General features: G+C 58.2%; 1 protein-coding gene across 14 annotated transcripts in view; it reads left to right on the top strand.

Moving 5' to 3' along the window:
- Obscn (obscurin, cytoskeletal calmodulin and titin-interacting RhoGEF) overlaps window positions 1-17,082 on the top strand; it is a 134,144-nt gene that overhangs the window by 104,885 nt on the left and 12,177 nt on the right. For 9 of the 14 annotated variants that reach the window (XM_077109434.1, XM_077109437.1, XM_077109439.1 and 6 more), the window contains 7 exons: window positions 549-716; window positions 980-1,082; window positions 1,379-1,508; window positions 2,280-2,391; window positions 15,145-15,339; window positions 16,493-16,592; window positions 16,919-17,049. In XM_077109434.1, the coding sequence (XP_076965549.1) occupies window positions 549-716; window positions 980-1,082; window positions 1,379-1,508; window positions 2,280-2,391; window positions 15,145-15,339; window positions 16,493-16,592; window positions 16,919-17,049 (939 nt within the window). Of the gene's footprint in view, window positions 1-548; window positions 717-979; window positions 1,083-1,378; window positions 1,509-2,279; window positions 2,392-9,675; window positions 9,719-12,133; window positions 13,834-15,144; window positions 15,340-16,492; window positions 16,593-16,918; window positions 17,050-17,082 lie in introns of those variants that run through there. The other 5 variants (XM_076856260.2, XM_076856259.2, XM_076856258.2 and 2 more) reach the window with 2 other exon arrangements.

Raw genomic sequence — 17,082 nt, 5'->3', positions numbered from 1 at the left:
TCCCTGTCCACAACTGGGTGTCCTGGTGCCTGTGTCCAGCAGAGCCATGGAAATCTGAGTTCCTTCTCAAAGCCCCCTGCAGATTGGATGGGTAGAAGGGCCCTCCATCCCTCTGCACGCTGTGATGAGGGACCAGGTGTGGGTGGGAGGGAAGGGGTGTTAGGCAGTGGATTATGTAGCTGTAGGCTTGGTGGGATTGAGTGAGAATGGGCCCATAGCCAGGGAGCTGGGCATGATCAGCACATGGGAGGTCCGCAGGGAGTCACACTAGGGCGGTGGGGTGACCACAGACTTAGCTGTCCATGTGGATGTCTTCTGTCAGGTTTAGGTCTCTACATCTGGCCCTGCATCTAGCTAATGTCCAAGGTGGACATAGAGACACAGAGACAGAGGTCTGGGCCACACCCTCTGTGGAGAGAGGGTAGAGAGAGAAAGAAAGAGAAACAGAGACAGACCCAGAGAGGTGCAGGCCAGCCCCAGCCTCTCATCCACCAGGGCAGGCTTACAAGGTCCCTGCCCTGATGACAGCCCTCACTCTTCCTTTCTAGATGGGAAACCAGTGGAAGTGGACCCTCACCACATCCTCATTGAAGACCCAGATGGCTCCTGCACCCTCATCCTGGACAACCTGACTGGGGTCGACTCTGGCCAGTACATGTGCTTTGCGGCCAGCGCCGCTGGCAGTACCAGCACCCTGGGAAAGATCCTGGTGCAAGGTGAGCCTGGAGGCCCGTGGGGCAGGGAGACACCCTGACCAAGCCCACCACGTGGCTCTGGTGGATGGGTGGAAGGGCCCTCCATCCCTCTGCTCGCTGTGATGAGGGACTGGTTGTGGGTGGGAGGGAAGGGCAGGCAGGCAGGCATGTGGGGGTGGAAGCCCTTTGTGGTCATGGGCTCACTTAGGGCTCATGGAGGAATGTGGGGGCGCAGACACCCCCAGCTCCATCAGAGTGGCTCCCTGTCTCTCTCCACCCTGCAGTCCCCCCACGGTTTGTGAACAAGGTCCGGGCCTCGCCCTTTGTGGAGGGAGAGGATGCCCAGCTCACCTGCACCATCGAAGGCGCCCCACACCCTCAGATCAGGTGGGCCAGCACATGGTAGGGCACCAGGGGAGGGGCTTCAGGCTCCTGTCTGCAATACAAGGGTTGTGCAGCTATATGGAGCTGGGCACAGTGACTGTCTGATCACTGAAGAGTGGGCATTGTGGGGCTGAGACCCACTGGGCATGGGGCCTCTGCCACAAGATAGCATGGCCAAGCTGGATGTGGGCATCCAGAGGGTGGGTTCACCAAGGACTGTAGAATCTGGGCCAGGGCAGCGGGTCTGCAGAACAGGGAATGTCACACCCTGCCTCATGGACTCTTGGGATGGGTTCTAGGTGGTACAAAGATGGGGCCCTGCTGACCGCGGGCAACAAGTACCAGATGCTGAGTGAGCCCCGCAGCGGCCTGCTGGTGCTTGTGGTCAAAGCAGCTGGCAAGGATGACCTGGGACACTATGAATGCGAGGTAAGATGGGTGGGCAAGGGGCCTCATGGCCAGCTGTCCACTGGGGATTGACAAGGGAAGGGCCTGGGCTCTTGGCACAGGCCCTGGGACACCAGGCCACCACCCATCATCCCCAACCCACCACACCGTGTCTGGCCTTGCTCCTCTTCCACACGAGGCTGAGCCCTGCCACCTGCCATTGTTCCCACCCTCTCAAAGAAGCCCTTTGGTTTTTGCCTTTCTTGGGAACCCAGTGCTGACCTCAACTTTCATCCATTTATGTAAAAAGTAGTGTTAGTTTCTACCTTTGCCTGGTGTCACATAGGTGGGACCCTACAGAGGGAAGAGCTGCCCTGTCCCTGTTCACTGTCCAGAGGCCCAAGGCTGGGGCTCCTGAAGGCAAGGCCCAGTCTGAGCCTCTGGTCTTCAGGGCCTGTCCTGGTACACAGTGACATTGAGCAGGTGTGTGCCCGCTACAGGGCCCCCGAGAGCCCCAGGCTCCAGTCTCTGGCTCTTGTCTAGAGGCCAGCCTCCTGCCTGTGGGCCCCACATGCAAGTTCCAGGAGGCAGGGAGACCCAGCCAGCTCTGCACTTCAGGGGCTCAGAGCCACACACTGCCGGCAGCCATCTGTACAGCGCAAGATGCCTGGGCGAGGCCCTGGCTGGGAGCCCTGTCCCCTTTGGGGGACACAGTCTTAGTGGGGACCTCGAACTAAAGACCACCAGAGTGGACGAGAGACGGCTAGGTCCCTTGAGGATAGGGGTCCTGAGTGGTTTCTGTCCATCTTGCAGCTGGTGAACCGGCTTGGCTCCACTCGTGGTGGTGGGGAGCTGTACATGCAGAGCCCTGTGCTGCCGGCCCGGGAGCAGTGCCACAGGGAGCAGACTGTGGCTGCCATAGAAGGTGGGTGCCACCGAGCCTGTTGCCTATGCTGCCTAGGTGGGTCCTCAGGCTGGAGCCTTGTGTCACAGCTGCACAGCCAGCCAGGACTGGGGGTAGCAGACCTACCATGTCTCAGAGCAGGTGCACTTCCTGCGGGGGTGGCTGGGCAGGCATTTTGGACGGAAGACCTGGCGAGAAGAGGAGGCTGTGGGGAGGAGCCCAGAGGCTGCAGGCCACCTGGTCTCAGCACCTGTGGGGCAGGTGGAGGTGGCCAGGAACTGGGAGTGAGCGCTGGAGAGACTGCTCTGTGGTGGGGAAGTGTGAGCCCTGCCCCTGGCCTGCAGGAAAACCCACGGTGTCACCTCTGACCCAGGGGAGCCTGCCTGGCAGTGGTCACACAGGCCTCCTGCAGGCAGCAGCTGGGATGGGCGGCACTTCTAGAGAAGGGGGTTTTCGCCTGAGGACAGAGGGCAGGACAGTAGGACATCTGGGGAAGAGGATCTACACTGATGGAAGAGGGCAGGACAGTAGGACATCTGGGGAAGGGCGTCTACACTGAGGGCAGAGGGCAGAACAGTAGGATGTCTGGGGAAGGGGCGTCTCCACTGAGAGCAGAGGCAGGACAGTAGGACATCTGAGGAAGGGGCATATACACTGAGGGAAAAGGGCAGAACAGTAGGGTGTCTGGGGAAGGGCGTCTACACTGAGGGCAGAGGCAGGAAAGTAGGGTGTCTGGGGAAGGGACATATACACTGAGGGTAGAGGATAGGACAGTAGGACGTCTGGGGAAGGGCGTCTACACTGAGGGCAGAGGGCAGGACAGTAGGACGTCTGGGGAAGGGGTGTCGACACTGAGGGCAGAGGGAAGGACAGTAGGACGTCTGGGGAAGGGCATCTACACTGAGGGCAGAGAGCAGGACAGCAGGATGTCTGGGGAAGGGGCATCTACACTGAGGGCAGAGGCAGGACAGTAGGACATCTGGGGAAGGGGCGTCTACACTGAGGTCAGAGGGAAGAACAGTAGGATGTCTGGGGAAGGGCGTCTACACTGAAGGCAGGGGGCAGGACAGTAGGATGTCTGGAGAAAGGCGTCTCCACTGAGGGCAGAGAGCAGGACCTTAGGACAACTGGGGAAGGGCGTCTACACTGAGGGCAGAGGGCAGGACAGTAGGATGTCTGGGGAAGGGCGTCTACACTGAGGGCAGAGGGCAGGACAGTAGAATCTCTGGGGAAGGGGCGTCTCCACTGAGGGCAGAGGGCAGGACAGTATGATGTCTGGGGAAGGGCCTCTCCACTGAGGGCCAAGGGCTAGATAGTAGGACGTCTGGGGAAGGGGGCGTCTACACTGAGGGTAGAGGGCAGGACAGAACGACGTCTGGGGAAGGGCGTCTACACTGAGCTCAGAGGCCAGACAGTAGGACGTTTGGAGAAGTGGTGTCTCCACTGAGGGCAAAGGCAGGACAGTAGGACGTCTGGGGAAGGGGTGTCTCCACTGAGGGCAGAGGCAGGACAGTAGGACGTCTAGGGAAGGGGCATATACACTGAGGGCAGAGGGAAGGACAGTAGGACGTCTGGGGAAGGGGCGACTACACTGAGGGCAGAGGGCAGGACAGTAGGACGTCTGGGGAAGGGCGTCTCCACTGAGGGCAGAGGGCAGGACAGTAGGACGTCTGGGGAAGGGCGTCTCCACTGAGGGCAGAGGGCAGGACAGTAGGACGTCTGGGGAAGGGCGTCTACACTGAGGGCAGAGGGCAGGACAGTAGGACGTCTGGGGAAGGGCGTCTCCACTGAGGGCAGAGGGCAGGACAGTAGGATGTCTGGGGAAGGGCGTCTACACTGAGGGCAGAGGGCAGGACAGTAGGATGTCTGGGGAAAGGTGTCTACACTGAGGGCAGAGGGCAGGACAGTAGGACGCCTGGGGAAGGGCCACTCCACTGAGGGCAGAGGCAGGACAGTAGGACGTCTGGGGAAGGGTTGTCTACACTGAGGGCAGGGGGCAGAACAATAGGACATCTGGGGAAGGGCGTCTACACTGAGGGCAGAGAGCAGGACAGTAGGATGTCTGGGGAAGTGGCGTCTCCACTGAGGGCAGAGGGCAGGGCAGTAGGATGTCTGGGGAAGGGTGTCTATACTGAGGGCAGAGAGCAGGACAGTAGGACGTCTGGGGAAGGGGCATCTACACAGAGGGCAGAGGGCAGGACAGTAGGATGTCTGGGGAAGTGCGTCTACACTGCTGGGAGAGGCAGGACAGAAGGACGTCTGGGGAAGGGCGTCTACACTGAGGGCTGAGGCAGACAAGTAGGACACCTGGGAAGGGGCGTCTACACTGAGGGCAGAGGAAGGACAGTAGGACATCTGTGAAGGGTGTCTCCACTGAAGGTAGAGGCAGGACAGTAGGACATTTGGGGAGGGGCATCTCCACTGAGGTCAGAGGCAGGACAGTAGGACATCTGGGGAAGGGGCATCTACACTGAGGTCAGAGGGGAGAACAGTAGGATGTCTGGGGAATGGCGTCTACACTGAGGGCAGAGGGCAGGACAGTAGGACGTCTGGGGAAGGTCGTCTCCACTGAGGGCAGAGGGCAGGACAGTAGGAAATCTGGGGAATGAGGCGTCTACACTGAGGGCAGAGAGCAGGACTGTAGGACGTCTGGGGAAGGGTGTCTACACTGCTTGAAGAGGCAGGACACAAGGACGTCTGGTGAAGGGCGTCTACACTGAGGGCAGAGGCACGACAGTAGGAAATCTGGGGAAGGGCCTTTCCACTGAGGGGAGAGGGCAGAACAGTGGGACGTCTGGGGAAGGCGTCTCCACTGAGGGCTGAGGGCAGGACAGTAGGACATCTGGGGAATGAGGCGTCTACACCGAGGGCAGAGAGCAGGACTGTAGGACGTCTGGGGAAGGGTGTCTACACTGCTCGAAGAGGCAGGACACAAGGACGTCTGGTGAAGGGCGTCTACACTGAGGGCAGAGGCAGGACAGTAGGACGCCTGGGGAAGGGGTGTCTACACTGAGGGCAGAAGCAGGACAGTAGGATGTCTGGGGAAGGGGCATCTACACTGAGGGCAGAAGCAGGACAGTAGGATGTCTGGGGAAGGGCATCTACACTGAGGGGAGAGGCATGACAGTAGGATTTCTGGGAAGGGTGTCTCCACTGAGGGCAGAGGCAGGACAGTAGGACATCTGTGGAAGGGGCATATACACTGAGGGCAGAGCCAGGACAGTAGGATGTCTGGGGAAGGGGCTTCTACACTAAGGGCATAAGCAGGATAGTAGGACATCTGGGGAAGGGGCATATACACTGAGGGCAGAGGTAGGACAGTAGGATGTCTGGGGAAGGGGCGTCTACACTGAGGGCATAAGCAGGATAGTAGGACATCTGGGGAAGGGGCGTATACACTGAGGGCAGAGGCAGGACAGTAGGACGTCTGGCAAAGGGGCGTCTCCACTGAGGGCAGAGGGCAGCACATTAGGACGTCTGGGGATGGGGTGTCTACACTGTGGACATAGGGCAGGACAGTAGGATGTCTAGGGAAGGGCGTCTATAGTGAGGGCAGAGGCAGGACAGTAGAATGTCTGGGAATGGCGTCTACACTGAGGTCAGAGGGCAGGACAGTAGTACATCTTTGGAAGTGGTGTCTCCACTGAGCGCAGAGGGCAGGACAGTAGGCCATCTGAGGAAGGGCGTTTCCAATGAGGGCTAAACTTATGAGTGGAGAGTCAGATATTGGTCTATCCCTTTCCCACCAGGCTGAATTGGCCTTGGAGAGGCCAGAGCATTTGTGGTTTAGTGTCCCTGCCCTGGCCTAGGTCACTCCCAGGGTCACAACAAGTCACTCCTACAAGGCCCCATCTGGGTGAGCCAGTGTCCAGGCCACCGTGACCGGAGGAGGGCCACTGTTATATGTCTTGGCTCCCAGGTAGAATTGTCCCCCTCGAAGGGCTGCCTTGGCATGTGGGGAGTCCTTGTCCCTAGAGCCATCGCGCAGAGGCTGGACCCATGTTGGTGGAGCCACAGCTTCCACAAGAGGGTGGTTGGAAAATGTGTCGTCCAATTCCTGAGCACAGGTTCCTGTGAAGTATTCCCACTGCAGTCTGTCCATCCCAGGGACCAACACACAGGGTCTCTGTCCCTCTGGACCTTCAGAGAATCGGGCCAGCCAACACCCTAGATCCCAACCCTAGGAACTTTGAAGCCCCCGTGGCCCTCATGGACTCTTTCTCCAAGGGCAAGTCCCTGTGTGAGGGCTTGTGACCCTCACCTGCCATATTGGACCTGTGTTCCTGGGGACCCGTGACATGTACTGTCCCACAACCCGGAGACAGCAGCACCATGCATATATGCTTTTGCCGCCACCGACTCGTCCACTTCCTCTGCATTGCGTGTCTCATGGTTGGGGATGTGCCCTTCTCACTGGGGCAGGAGTGTCCTCTGCAGCTGTTCTCTTGTTGGTCACGACGAGTCCCTTTCTGGAAGAAGGCGGGTGTCAGCGTGAAGAGCAGGCCTCCAGAGCCCACTGGGGCCAGGCACATCACTGAGCGCTGGTTCTCGAAGGCCATGCAATCAGAGCCCTGTGCCTCCTGCTTCCTAATCCTGTCCTGCTGCTTTGTCTTAACCAGTGGCTCTGCAGCCAGAGGGGCCCTGGCTGTCTCCTGTCAGTGGCACTGACCTGGCTTGAGTGTCTGCACCAGGCCAGGATGCTGCTTTGCACGGCTGCAGCCCTCCTGTAATGGCAGACTCACTGGGGCCCACAGCTGGTCTCGGGCAGTTGGCGACCATGAATAAAGTGCCAGCTTAGCAACCCAAGGTATCCTGGAGCATCAAGATGGAGCAGTAAGCCAGGTCCCTGCCAGGGAGGACCCAGGTGGAGGCCCTGGGCTTTCCTGTCCTTCTGTGCACAGGAGCTTGCCTGCAGTTGGCACACAGGTTGTCCCTCTTTGTGCCCAACTTAGTCTAAATACATACAGCTTCCTGACTGGATTCCTATTCCCGCCATCAGCCACTTCCCTGTAGAAAAGCCTGTGCAAACAATTCACACATATAAACGCACACATGCCTCAGCACAGCCTGTGCAAGCAATGCACACATATAAGCACACATGCCTCAGCACAGCCTGTGCAAGTAAAGCACACATATAAATACACACCTGAGCACAGCCTGTGCAAGCAGTGCACACACATAAACACGCACACACCTGAGCACAGCCTGTGCAAGCAATGCACACATATAAGCACACACACCTGTGCAAACAATGCACACATATAAACACACACACACACACTGCCTGAGCACAGCCTGTGCAAGCAATGCACACATATAAACACATTTGCCTGAGCACAGCCTGTGCAAACAATGCACACATATAAGCACACACTTGCCTGAGCACAGCCTGTGCAAGCAATGCACGCATATAAGCACACACGCCTGTGCAAACAATGCACACATATAAACATACACACACACTGCCTGAGCACAGCCTGTGCAAGCAATGCACACATATAAACACACACTTCCTGAGCATAGCCTGTGCAAGCAATGCACACATATAAATGCACACAAGCCTGAGCACAGCCTGTGCAAAAATACACGCATAAAAACACACACATGCATGAGCACAGCCTGTGCAAATAATGCACACATATAAACACACACTCCTGAGCACAGCTTATGCAAGCAATGTACACATATAAACACACACACACCTGAGCACAGCCTGTGCAAGCAGTGCACACATATAAGCACACATGCCTGTGCAAACAATGCACACATATAAACACACTGTCTGAGCACAGCCTGTGCAAGCAATGCACACATATAAACACACTTGCCTGAGCACAGCCTGTGCAAGCAATGCACACATATAAACACACTTGCCTGAGCACAGCCTGTGCAAGCAATGCACACATATAAACACAAGCCTGAGCACAGCCTGTGCAAGCAATGCACACACATAAACACACTTGCCTGAGCACAGCCTGTGCAAGCAATGCACACATATAAACGCACACACACTCCTGAACACAGCCTGTGCAAGCAATGCACACATATAAACACACATGCCTGAGCATACACATGTACATGTGCTGATGTGCACATACATGTATACACAATTGTGTGTGTGAATGTGTGTGCAGTGTGTCTGAGCATGCATATGTGTGCAGACAAGTACACCTGTGTGCACATTTGTATGCAAGGTACATCCATGTGCAGGCACACAAACGTAGCCAGTGTGACCTCCAATGCACACACACACAGATAGTGTCTAATTCTTGTGCTCATCATCTGAGACAAGCTTGAAATGCCATAAGTTGCCTAGGGAAAGCCTGTCTCAGTGTTGCAGTGCAGTGAAGCAGAAAGTCCCCTGGTCCAGGAGATGTGGGACCATGTCCCAGTACAGGCCACTTGACTTTGCTGGCCACCTCCTCCACCTTCCCATTGAGCAGTGAGAGGGCTGCTGAGCCTGGAGATGGCCTGCAGTAGTCAAGCCCAGGCCTGCCCAGAGGTCAAGGGAAGAAGCCTCAAGGTGGTTGGGAGTAGGTGCTGCCTGGTTCCAGATGAGTTTCATCCTCTCTGGAACTCCAGTCCCCAGCAGCAAGATGGAAACATAGGCCCCATGGGCTGGCTTTGGTAAGGGCAACAGCTGGGAAAACCAGGAAAGGCCACGCAGTTGGGACAGCTGCCCTTCACACTCAGATCTCAGGCACCCCCATGCATGGGGCTCAGATGTGCCACGTGCAGCACTCTGGTGCCCCCTCCCCTGGAGACACTCACCACATGCATGGGGTTCAGATGTTCACATTCAGGACTCTTGTGTCCCTCTCCCCTGGAGACACCTTTTGGACTTGAGCTCGTTTTGTGGCAAAGGCATCAACCATCCTGGCCCCATTGTGGCTGGTGGCCCACTGCATGGCCACAGGCTACTCTTCCCTTTCCCTAAGCCTCAGGGCTATGTTGGGCTACATGTTTGAGGAATTCACAGACTTAGGTCAGCATGAGGAAAAGCCTGGGCCCTCTGAGTGGGCAACAGATGCCAGCTCGTTCTCCTCCCCACAGCTCCTGTGGCGCTCAGGAGGGAGAGTGGGCTATCCTTGGGGTGCCTGCTGTCACACCCCAGCCCCTCGGGGCAGATGCTCTCACCCGTCTGTAGCTGAGGAAACTGGACCTCCTAGCTGAGACAGGCTGCCCAGGGACACATGGCCAGTGCTTCTAAGCCCAGCAGGTGGCTGCACTGCAGTGCCATCAGGGAGTCAGCCCCAGGCACTGGCTTCTCTGTAACCCTTGCTATTCTGACTGTTTTCTTTGTAGTCACTGAGCAGGCGACTAAAGTCCCCAAGAAAACCGTCATCATGTAAGTGCAGGCGTGTTCCTAACCCGTCCTCGGACTGCAGTGCCCTGCATGCCACTAACCTTCCTGGACCTTGCTGTGTGTCCTGGCCACTTGCAGTGGCTGCACTAACAGCCTGGCTCACTTCTGGCCACCAGTGCCTTGCAGATTTCTCACACAGCCGTGGCCTCAGGTCCCTCCACACATCATGGCTCTCTTGCTCTGCACACAATACAATGGCTCATCAGAGTCGCACCACTAGGGTGGGGCTGGGACTGAGCCACTTCCCTCAGAAGACTAGAGACAGACTCTTATCCCTTGGTACCCCACATCTGGGACGTTATCATCCAACAGAACTTGCTGCAGTGGTGAGAGTATTCTCTCTACACTGCCCAGTGTGGCAGCCACTAGCCAAGTGTGTCTGTTGAGTACTTGAAGTGTCTAGTGCAGCCTAAGAAATGAATTTTAGGGGCTAGAATTGTGGCTCAGTGGTAGAGCACTTGCCTGGCATGTGTGAGGTCCTGGGTTTGATCCACAGCACTGCACATAAATATATAAATAAAATAAAAAGATCCATTTACAACTAAACAAAAAAATTTTTTTAAATGAAGGAATTTTAGCAGTCTCCAAACCCAAGCCTAACCGAGATTCAGGGAAGTGAGGAGGCTTAGGGTGGCTCCCAGAAGTCAGCTGAGAGCCCATTTCCCCAGAGCCATGCCCGTGGACTCTTTGTCCTTCTGTACCTTCATGCTGTAGAAAATCTGTGCATGTTGGTGAGCTGACTTGGGGGATCAGAACTGGGTGAACTCACAGAACATAGGCTTGCTTATGACCTGGACAGTCCTGGAGACTTGCAGAGGAGGTATGCAGGTGGAGGTGTGGGAAGCTGTAGGCAGGACTGGCTGAGGTTTTTATAGGTTACAGGCTGGGATGCTCCAGGATAGAAACCTCCATTCCCCAGGGGCTGAGCAGCCGCCAGAAGGGCCTGAAGGTGGCTGTGCTGCAGAAGAATTCTGTCATCAGAATTGACGAGGCCCTGGGTTAGCTCTTCCCTGACCTCCCTTCTCCCTGAAAGTAGGATTCTCCTACTGTGCCACCCAACAGATGGGAACAGTTGGGTGGTAGAGTGCCATCCTGGGAACAAGCAGGTGTTCTAGGGCCTCAGACAGGTTATTGCTCCTTTCCCTCCACAGGGGGAGCATTGTAGAGATGGAGCCAGATCCCATTTGCGAAGCTTTAGAGGCGACCTGAGGGGGACTGGGGATCAGAAACATTCTGGGAAGTACCCACCTTCGTCCTGCAGAGAAGGCTGTGCCCCCTCAGCTTTGGCCCTCAATAGGCCACCAGGAGCCTTAACCTCCCCACCAGTCAGTGGAGTAGGAGATTCCTTTCCTCCTGGACAAGGGATAGGGAATGTAGGGACAGGGAATGTAGGGTTCATCCCTGCTGTGCACCTTGAGGGTGCCCATGTGTCTCTGGGCCCGTCCCTGGGAGCAACTCTTCCTGGAGCCCCGAAGTTAGAGCAAGAAATAAAAATAAATGCTGAGAGAGAGAGAGATAGGCAGTGCCTTGGTCAAAGCACCAAGTCCTGACCATGGGTAGATCCTCAGCTGAGCACCGTGGACTTGCCTCCCTCAGCCGGAGCCTGCTCCCTGCTCATGGCCCACTTTACCTCAGCTCCTGCTAGAACTGGGATCACTGGCAGCAGAGGAGGACCTGGGCTAACCAGTGCATTGCTGACCCTTGGATCTGGGCATTTTTGAGCCTTTCCCCCTGTCCATGCCTGTAAAGGGGATCAGAACAGGGCCCTTGCTGAGACAGGCCAGGGCTGTAGAGTCGCTGGCCCTCCCAGCATGCACTCCTGAGCTATTGACCTTGAGCTCTGCCCCTCCCACCTTGGGAGATGCCAGCCAGGCGGGGGACATGGCCATCTGGAGCTCAGTGTTCAGCCAGTCTTCCCCTTGGCCTGCTGGGGCCTCACTGGCCTTAGATCCAGAGGCCAGGAGCACAGGCCGCAGGCCAGCAGCCTGTCACTTGCCAAGGACTTCACGGCATGCGGGCACTTCCTGGTAGCAGGCTGGGCACCCTGCCTGAGGTACAGAGCAGAAAGCCTGCTGAAGAGGGGGACGGGGAGACAGTGCAGTCCTGGTGTCCAGAGGCTTTAGCTTGGGTGATGTAGCATGGGCCTTCTAGGTGCCTCCACATGTCTTGAGCAGAGCAGAACTTGAGCTTAGCCATGTGAAACACTGTGCTTGGTTTCCTTGGCTTCCCGCCAGGGGCTCTGCAGGTGGGGCTGAAGAGCATGTGTAGGAGTTTGCACACTCACCCTCCTCACCTGTTTGTACCTTAACTTGGTCTCTGGCATGTGCTGATGGCTTGGAGCTGGGTGAGGCTGCAGATCTCTGTGCCCATCTCTTCTTGGGCCCTCTCCCCTACCAGAGAGGAGACCATCACCACTGTGGTGAAGAGTCCCCGTGGCCCACGACGGTCCCCCAGCAAGTCCCCCTCCCGCTCGCCTTCCCGCCGCTCCACCAGCCCACAGAGGCCAGTTCTGTTGGCCCCTGACCTGCTGTTCCTGCCGGGGTCCAGGCAGCCTCACAGGCCTGAGACAGAGCCAGGCCGGAAGCCCACTGTGCCCACACTGTACGTGACGGAGGCTGAGGCCCCCTCTGGAGCCCTGCCAGGGGGCACAGGACCCCAGCCCAAGTGGGTGGAGGTTGAGGAGACTGTTGAAGTCCGAGTGAAGAAGTCAGGTCCTCGGGCTGTGTCTCCCACCAGGGAGGTGCCCAGAGGCATGGGGGCACTGCTCTTCACACTGCCTGGTGGGACGCCAGGTGGGGACCCCAACGCCAACAACTCCAACAACAAGCAGCTGGACCAGGAGCCCCATGCCCAGGGTCCAGCTGTGGTCCGCATTGGGGAGCCCCTCGTCTTCCATGTGGATGCTGGGGGCAGTGTGGACTGGGCTGCTTCCGGAGCAGTCAGCCCTGAGCCAGAGGAGACTGGGGCTTCCCTCAGGGACAGCAGCACGGAGTGGGCAGGAGGAGAGGGTGATGGGGAGAGCCCTTTTGTGGTGGAGGAACCCCAGGACACGGATGGCCTTTGCAGCCGTGATCCCAAGATCCTCACACACAACGGTCGTGTGCTGACCCTGGCTGACCTGGAAGATTATGTACCCCAGGCAGGGGAGACCTTTGGCTGCCGTGGCCCAGCAAGCAGCACCTCCGACGACATGCCCTGTGAGGTCTCCGTGCTCCAGAGAGAGATCAGTGAGCCCACTGTGGGGCAGCCCATCCTGCTCAATGTGGGGCGCCCACCCAGACATGTGGGTCCACCTGGCTTCTTCAGGACGGGATCCCAGGTCCACAGCCCTGAGGACCTGTCCTTCCACGTGCGAGGGGCCCGAGCTGGGCCTGTGGGCAGCGCTCCTTGGACCTCCTCCTGCACCCGGGTCCAGCACTCTACAGACGGCAGGCAGAGCAGCTTCAAGACGGAGGTTTCCACCCAGATGGTCAGCTTGGGGACTGTGGGAGAGACTGTAACTCTGCATATTCGCCCAGATGGAGATGAGGCCCCTGGCCCCTCCCAGGGCTGAGGCCACATACCCTGGCAAGACAGGGAGGCCAGGGCACGCTTACTGTGCCATCCTTGCAGCATGGGGCCTGCACCCTGCTGGGCAGCAGCACCTGCTCAGGAACCCCAGCTCATCTCAGTCACCTGTGCTTAATGTGCTGCTCTTCTGAGCTCGGGGCTCAGCCTGCCATGCCCTCTGTCCTGGGCCCTTCCTACCTCACTGGACTTTGGTCCTCAACAAAGAGGACCACAGTGCCTACAATGCTGGATGCACTGAAGTTCTTCAAGAGAGCCCTGGCCAGGGGCAGCTCAGAGACCAAGCTCTGGGTTGTCCCTTCTGGCCTGCAGGAGCCTCCAGGCTCTGAACACAGATGTGGACTTGGGCCTGTGTCCTGCTCCCACTGGGTACAGCCTTGCCTGTCCCCAGGCTAGGGATGGGACCCAGACCCCCAAAGCCACACCCAGGACCTAGTGGCCACCAGCGGCTCTGCAGGGTGGACACAGGGTCTGTGTTGGGAAGTGCACCTGTATTCTGGCTGATAGAGCAATAAACCAGTCTGCGCCTCCTCTCTGCTCCTCTCGCTCTCGCACTCAGTACCCCGGGATCCCCTCCACCCATAGCCCTGGTTGGGCCTAGACCAACTTCCCTTGTTCCTTCACTCTGAGGTCAAGCTGGGAGCCACATGGGTGCCCTGTATTGGCTCTTGTGTGCCAGACGGGCTGTGGCAGCACATGGGCCTGTCTTGTTCTCAGGCAGGGCAGGTGCTGTGGGGCTGGTCCTGTGGACACATGATATGACCAGAATCACCCATAATTGTCCCTCTGGCCCACCAGGAGCAGAGCAGGCTTTCCTCTACCTGGCAGCTGAGGCTAGTGTCAGGACAGATGTGGTATGGGGGTGTGATATGGTGGTCCCAAGTTCTTGGCATCTAGAGGTTTACCCCTTTGTCCCCAGCTGAGGTGACCCAGGACAACCTAGCATCTGTCAGAGGGGTAGGAACCACTCTCTGCTGAGCTCCAACCCTGAGGCTTCCCAGGGATCCACTGACCTCTTGGATGGGGAAGGGGAGGGTGGGTTCCCTGACCCCGCAGAGGGCATCCTGGAGCTGCCTCTCCATTTTGGGTGCCACTCCTGGGCAGGGGCTCAGGAGGGCTGGGGAAGGCTCTGGGCAAGGACCTTCTGGGGATGGAAGTGCTCAGCATCCTCAGGCTGCAGACGGTTGGCAGGTGGGAAGGGCAGGGGCCATGCCAGGCAGGGGCCTGGGGAGTCCTTCAGGGATAGGTGGAAGGGGCCAGGGAAGGGTAGCATGGCCTGGACTAGCTGTAAGTGGAGGGTGGACGGTTACTATGCAGATGGAGTTGGGTAAGGATAGGGCAGTGGGTCTGTCCCCAGGAGGGGGGCCAATGGCTCTGGCCACCTGGACACCAGCCCCATGATCCCCTGGACCTTGACATGGTATCAGGCTGCCCCCAGGTTTAGAGCTGGGGTTCAGAGTCAGCCTTGCAGGACAGCCAGCCTTGGGATGAAGTGTGTGCTGGGATTTGGGGCACATGAAGGGTGAAGGGTAGGTTCCCGCTCCCCTGGCCCAGGAGGAGGAGTTGTTCTCCATGGGGCACCTGGGTGACGACAGGCGTGACCTCCAGGGGAGGAAGAGGATGTCCCCAGTGTGGGTTCTGGGGCTTCTCTCTCTATGCCAAGCCTCCACCCCTCACAGCCTCCTGAGCGGGTGGGTGAGTGAGGCAGGTGGGAGGGGCCAGCTGGGGGTCAACCCACTGGGCTGTCTGTGACAGGGACTGGTCTCTGGAGGCCCCTACCTGGGGTCAGGCCACACCAGACCCTGGGCCTTACTGTCTGCTGCTGACCCACCTCTTCATAGGTGTTACCCAGGAGGGCTCCGCCCAGCCCTCCCTTGGAGCCGACCAGGAAGTCCCATCTGTGCTGCAGAGACTACTGGGCCCTGAGGCTCCAGGCCCTTCTGCAGGGGACTTTGCCAGCCCCACCCCTGGCCCCAGGGAACCACTGGCATTTCAGGAGGCTGGCCCCCAGGCCCTAGAAGCCTCGGGCACACCTGGTAAGCCCTGCAGGGAACTGGCTGCAAAGACACATCCTGTGCTGACCTTGTCCTGGCCAAGGAATGTCCTCGGGCTCTGAATTTGCACATGGCCACCCCAGCGTCCTCAGCATGGTGTCAGTTAGGTGCAGGTCTGGCCCAGTGTCCCTCTCAGGACCAAGAGTTAGGCAGCTTCGTCTCGTCTGTCACCACCACCAGCTGTGACAGATTGGTGCCCACAGGGGATGGAAAGGCAAAGGCTAGGGATGGCATCTCTGTGGGAGGCTGCTGGATCAGAGTGGCCACAGAGTTCTGGTGTCCAGGAACGCGGTAATGGAGCAAACCCCTGGTGTTGCTTGGCCTGCCTTGTGCTGGTGTTCACTTTTCCTGCTGCTGCTTTGGAAGCAAGCCGAGCCCCTTCCCATCCTGGGGTCCCTTTCCCTCCACTCATTCCCTGTGTCCTGCTTGAAGATGGAGGGGTTCCCCTAAGTTCAGCCTCCATCCAGCCCTGTCCTTGGAGGCCCAGCACATTGCCCCTCCCTGGCCACCCCAGTGCTGGCTCCAGCCTGAGATGCCTCAGTTCACCTGCAGCCAGCCTCAGGGCCCTGGAGAGCCTCCCCAAGGGCACCACAGCCTGCTCTAAGTGACCACCTGGTCACCTTAAGCCATACTTTTCTAGCCAGTCTGCTAGGCTATCCTCTGTTTTGTCCATGGCCAGTGATAGAGTGGGCCTTGCCTGTGTGCTGTGGCCACAATACAACTTCTAGTGCTGGGTGATGTCACCTGCAGTCTCTCCTGCCCGTAGGAAGCTGCCAGAGCCTATGGCACCCATGGCGTGGGATATAGCCACTTTCCTGGGTCACTGACCTATGCTGTCAGGATGTTCCCTGGATGGCAGCCTAGCTGCTGGGCAGGGACACTGAAGTGGGTGTCCCTGGTGGGGCAGGTGCCTGCAGAATGGACCCCAGCCAGCATGCACATGCTGAGCCATGGGCTGAACCTGGGCTTTGGGGACAGTCTCACCCATGGCCCCCAGGTCCCTGCAAGCAGTGGTCTTGCTGAGCATACACACACCCTGGCCTGGTGATGTGGGGGACTGTTGGACAGTGCAGGGCCAAGGAGGGTCCCTTGAGCCCCAGCCCAGCTCTGTCTCACGAGGCTCCTCATCTCCCAGCAGCTGAGACCCCAGAGGTGCCACAGCCTCTCATCCGGGAAGTCCTGGAGCAGGAGACGGTGACTGATTCTGGGGCCCAGGGACGGACCGTCCCCATCCGGTAACATCCCCTGGCTAACTGAGTCATGAGATGGGGGCAGTCCTGCCAAGGACAGCTCATGGGTGGGCAGGTACATCCACTCTGGCCGTGTGGCACGCAGAGGTAATGGGGTGGTCCTGTGGCCTCCTGTGCACTCCTTGACTGCCCCAGGCCAAGCCAGTAGGCAGGGAAGAAGGCCAACCTCAGGGCAGGAGGTGCAGGAAGCCTCCACAGCAAGGACCAGGGTCTTCCATCTGAACACCTCATCCCCCCGCATGTGGGGAAAGCCTAGGACCCCATCTTGTCACCTCTAGCCAGCAGAAGCTCACCTAACTCTGTGATTCCAGGGTGGAGGGTGCTGCCTGGCCAGGGGCAGGTGCCGGGCAGATGCTCTGGGATGTCCACAGCCATGTAGTCACAGAGACCACACAAAGGACCTATGTGTACCAGCCCATTGACACCAGTGCTACAAGTTCAAGTATGGGGGTCAGGGGATCAGGGCGTGCTGTGA

This window comes from Callospermophilus lateralis, chromosome 5, assembly GCF_048772815.1.
Source record: "Callospermophilus lateralis isolate mCalLat2 chromosome 5, mCalLat2.hap1, whole genome shotgun sequence".
Classification (NCBI taxonomy): Eukaryota; Metazoa; Chordata; class Mammalia; order Rodentia; family Sciuridae; genus Callospermophilus; species Callospermophilus lateralis.
The sequence above is the reverse complement of the archived record's forward strand: the minus strand, read 5'-3'. Positions and strand labels throughout refer to the sequence as shown.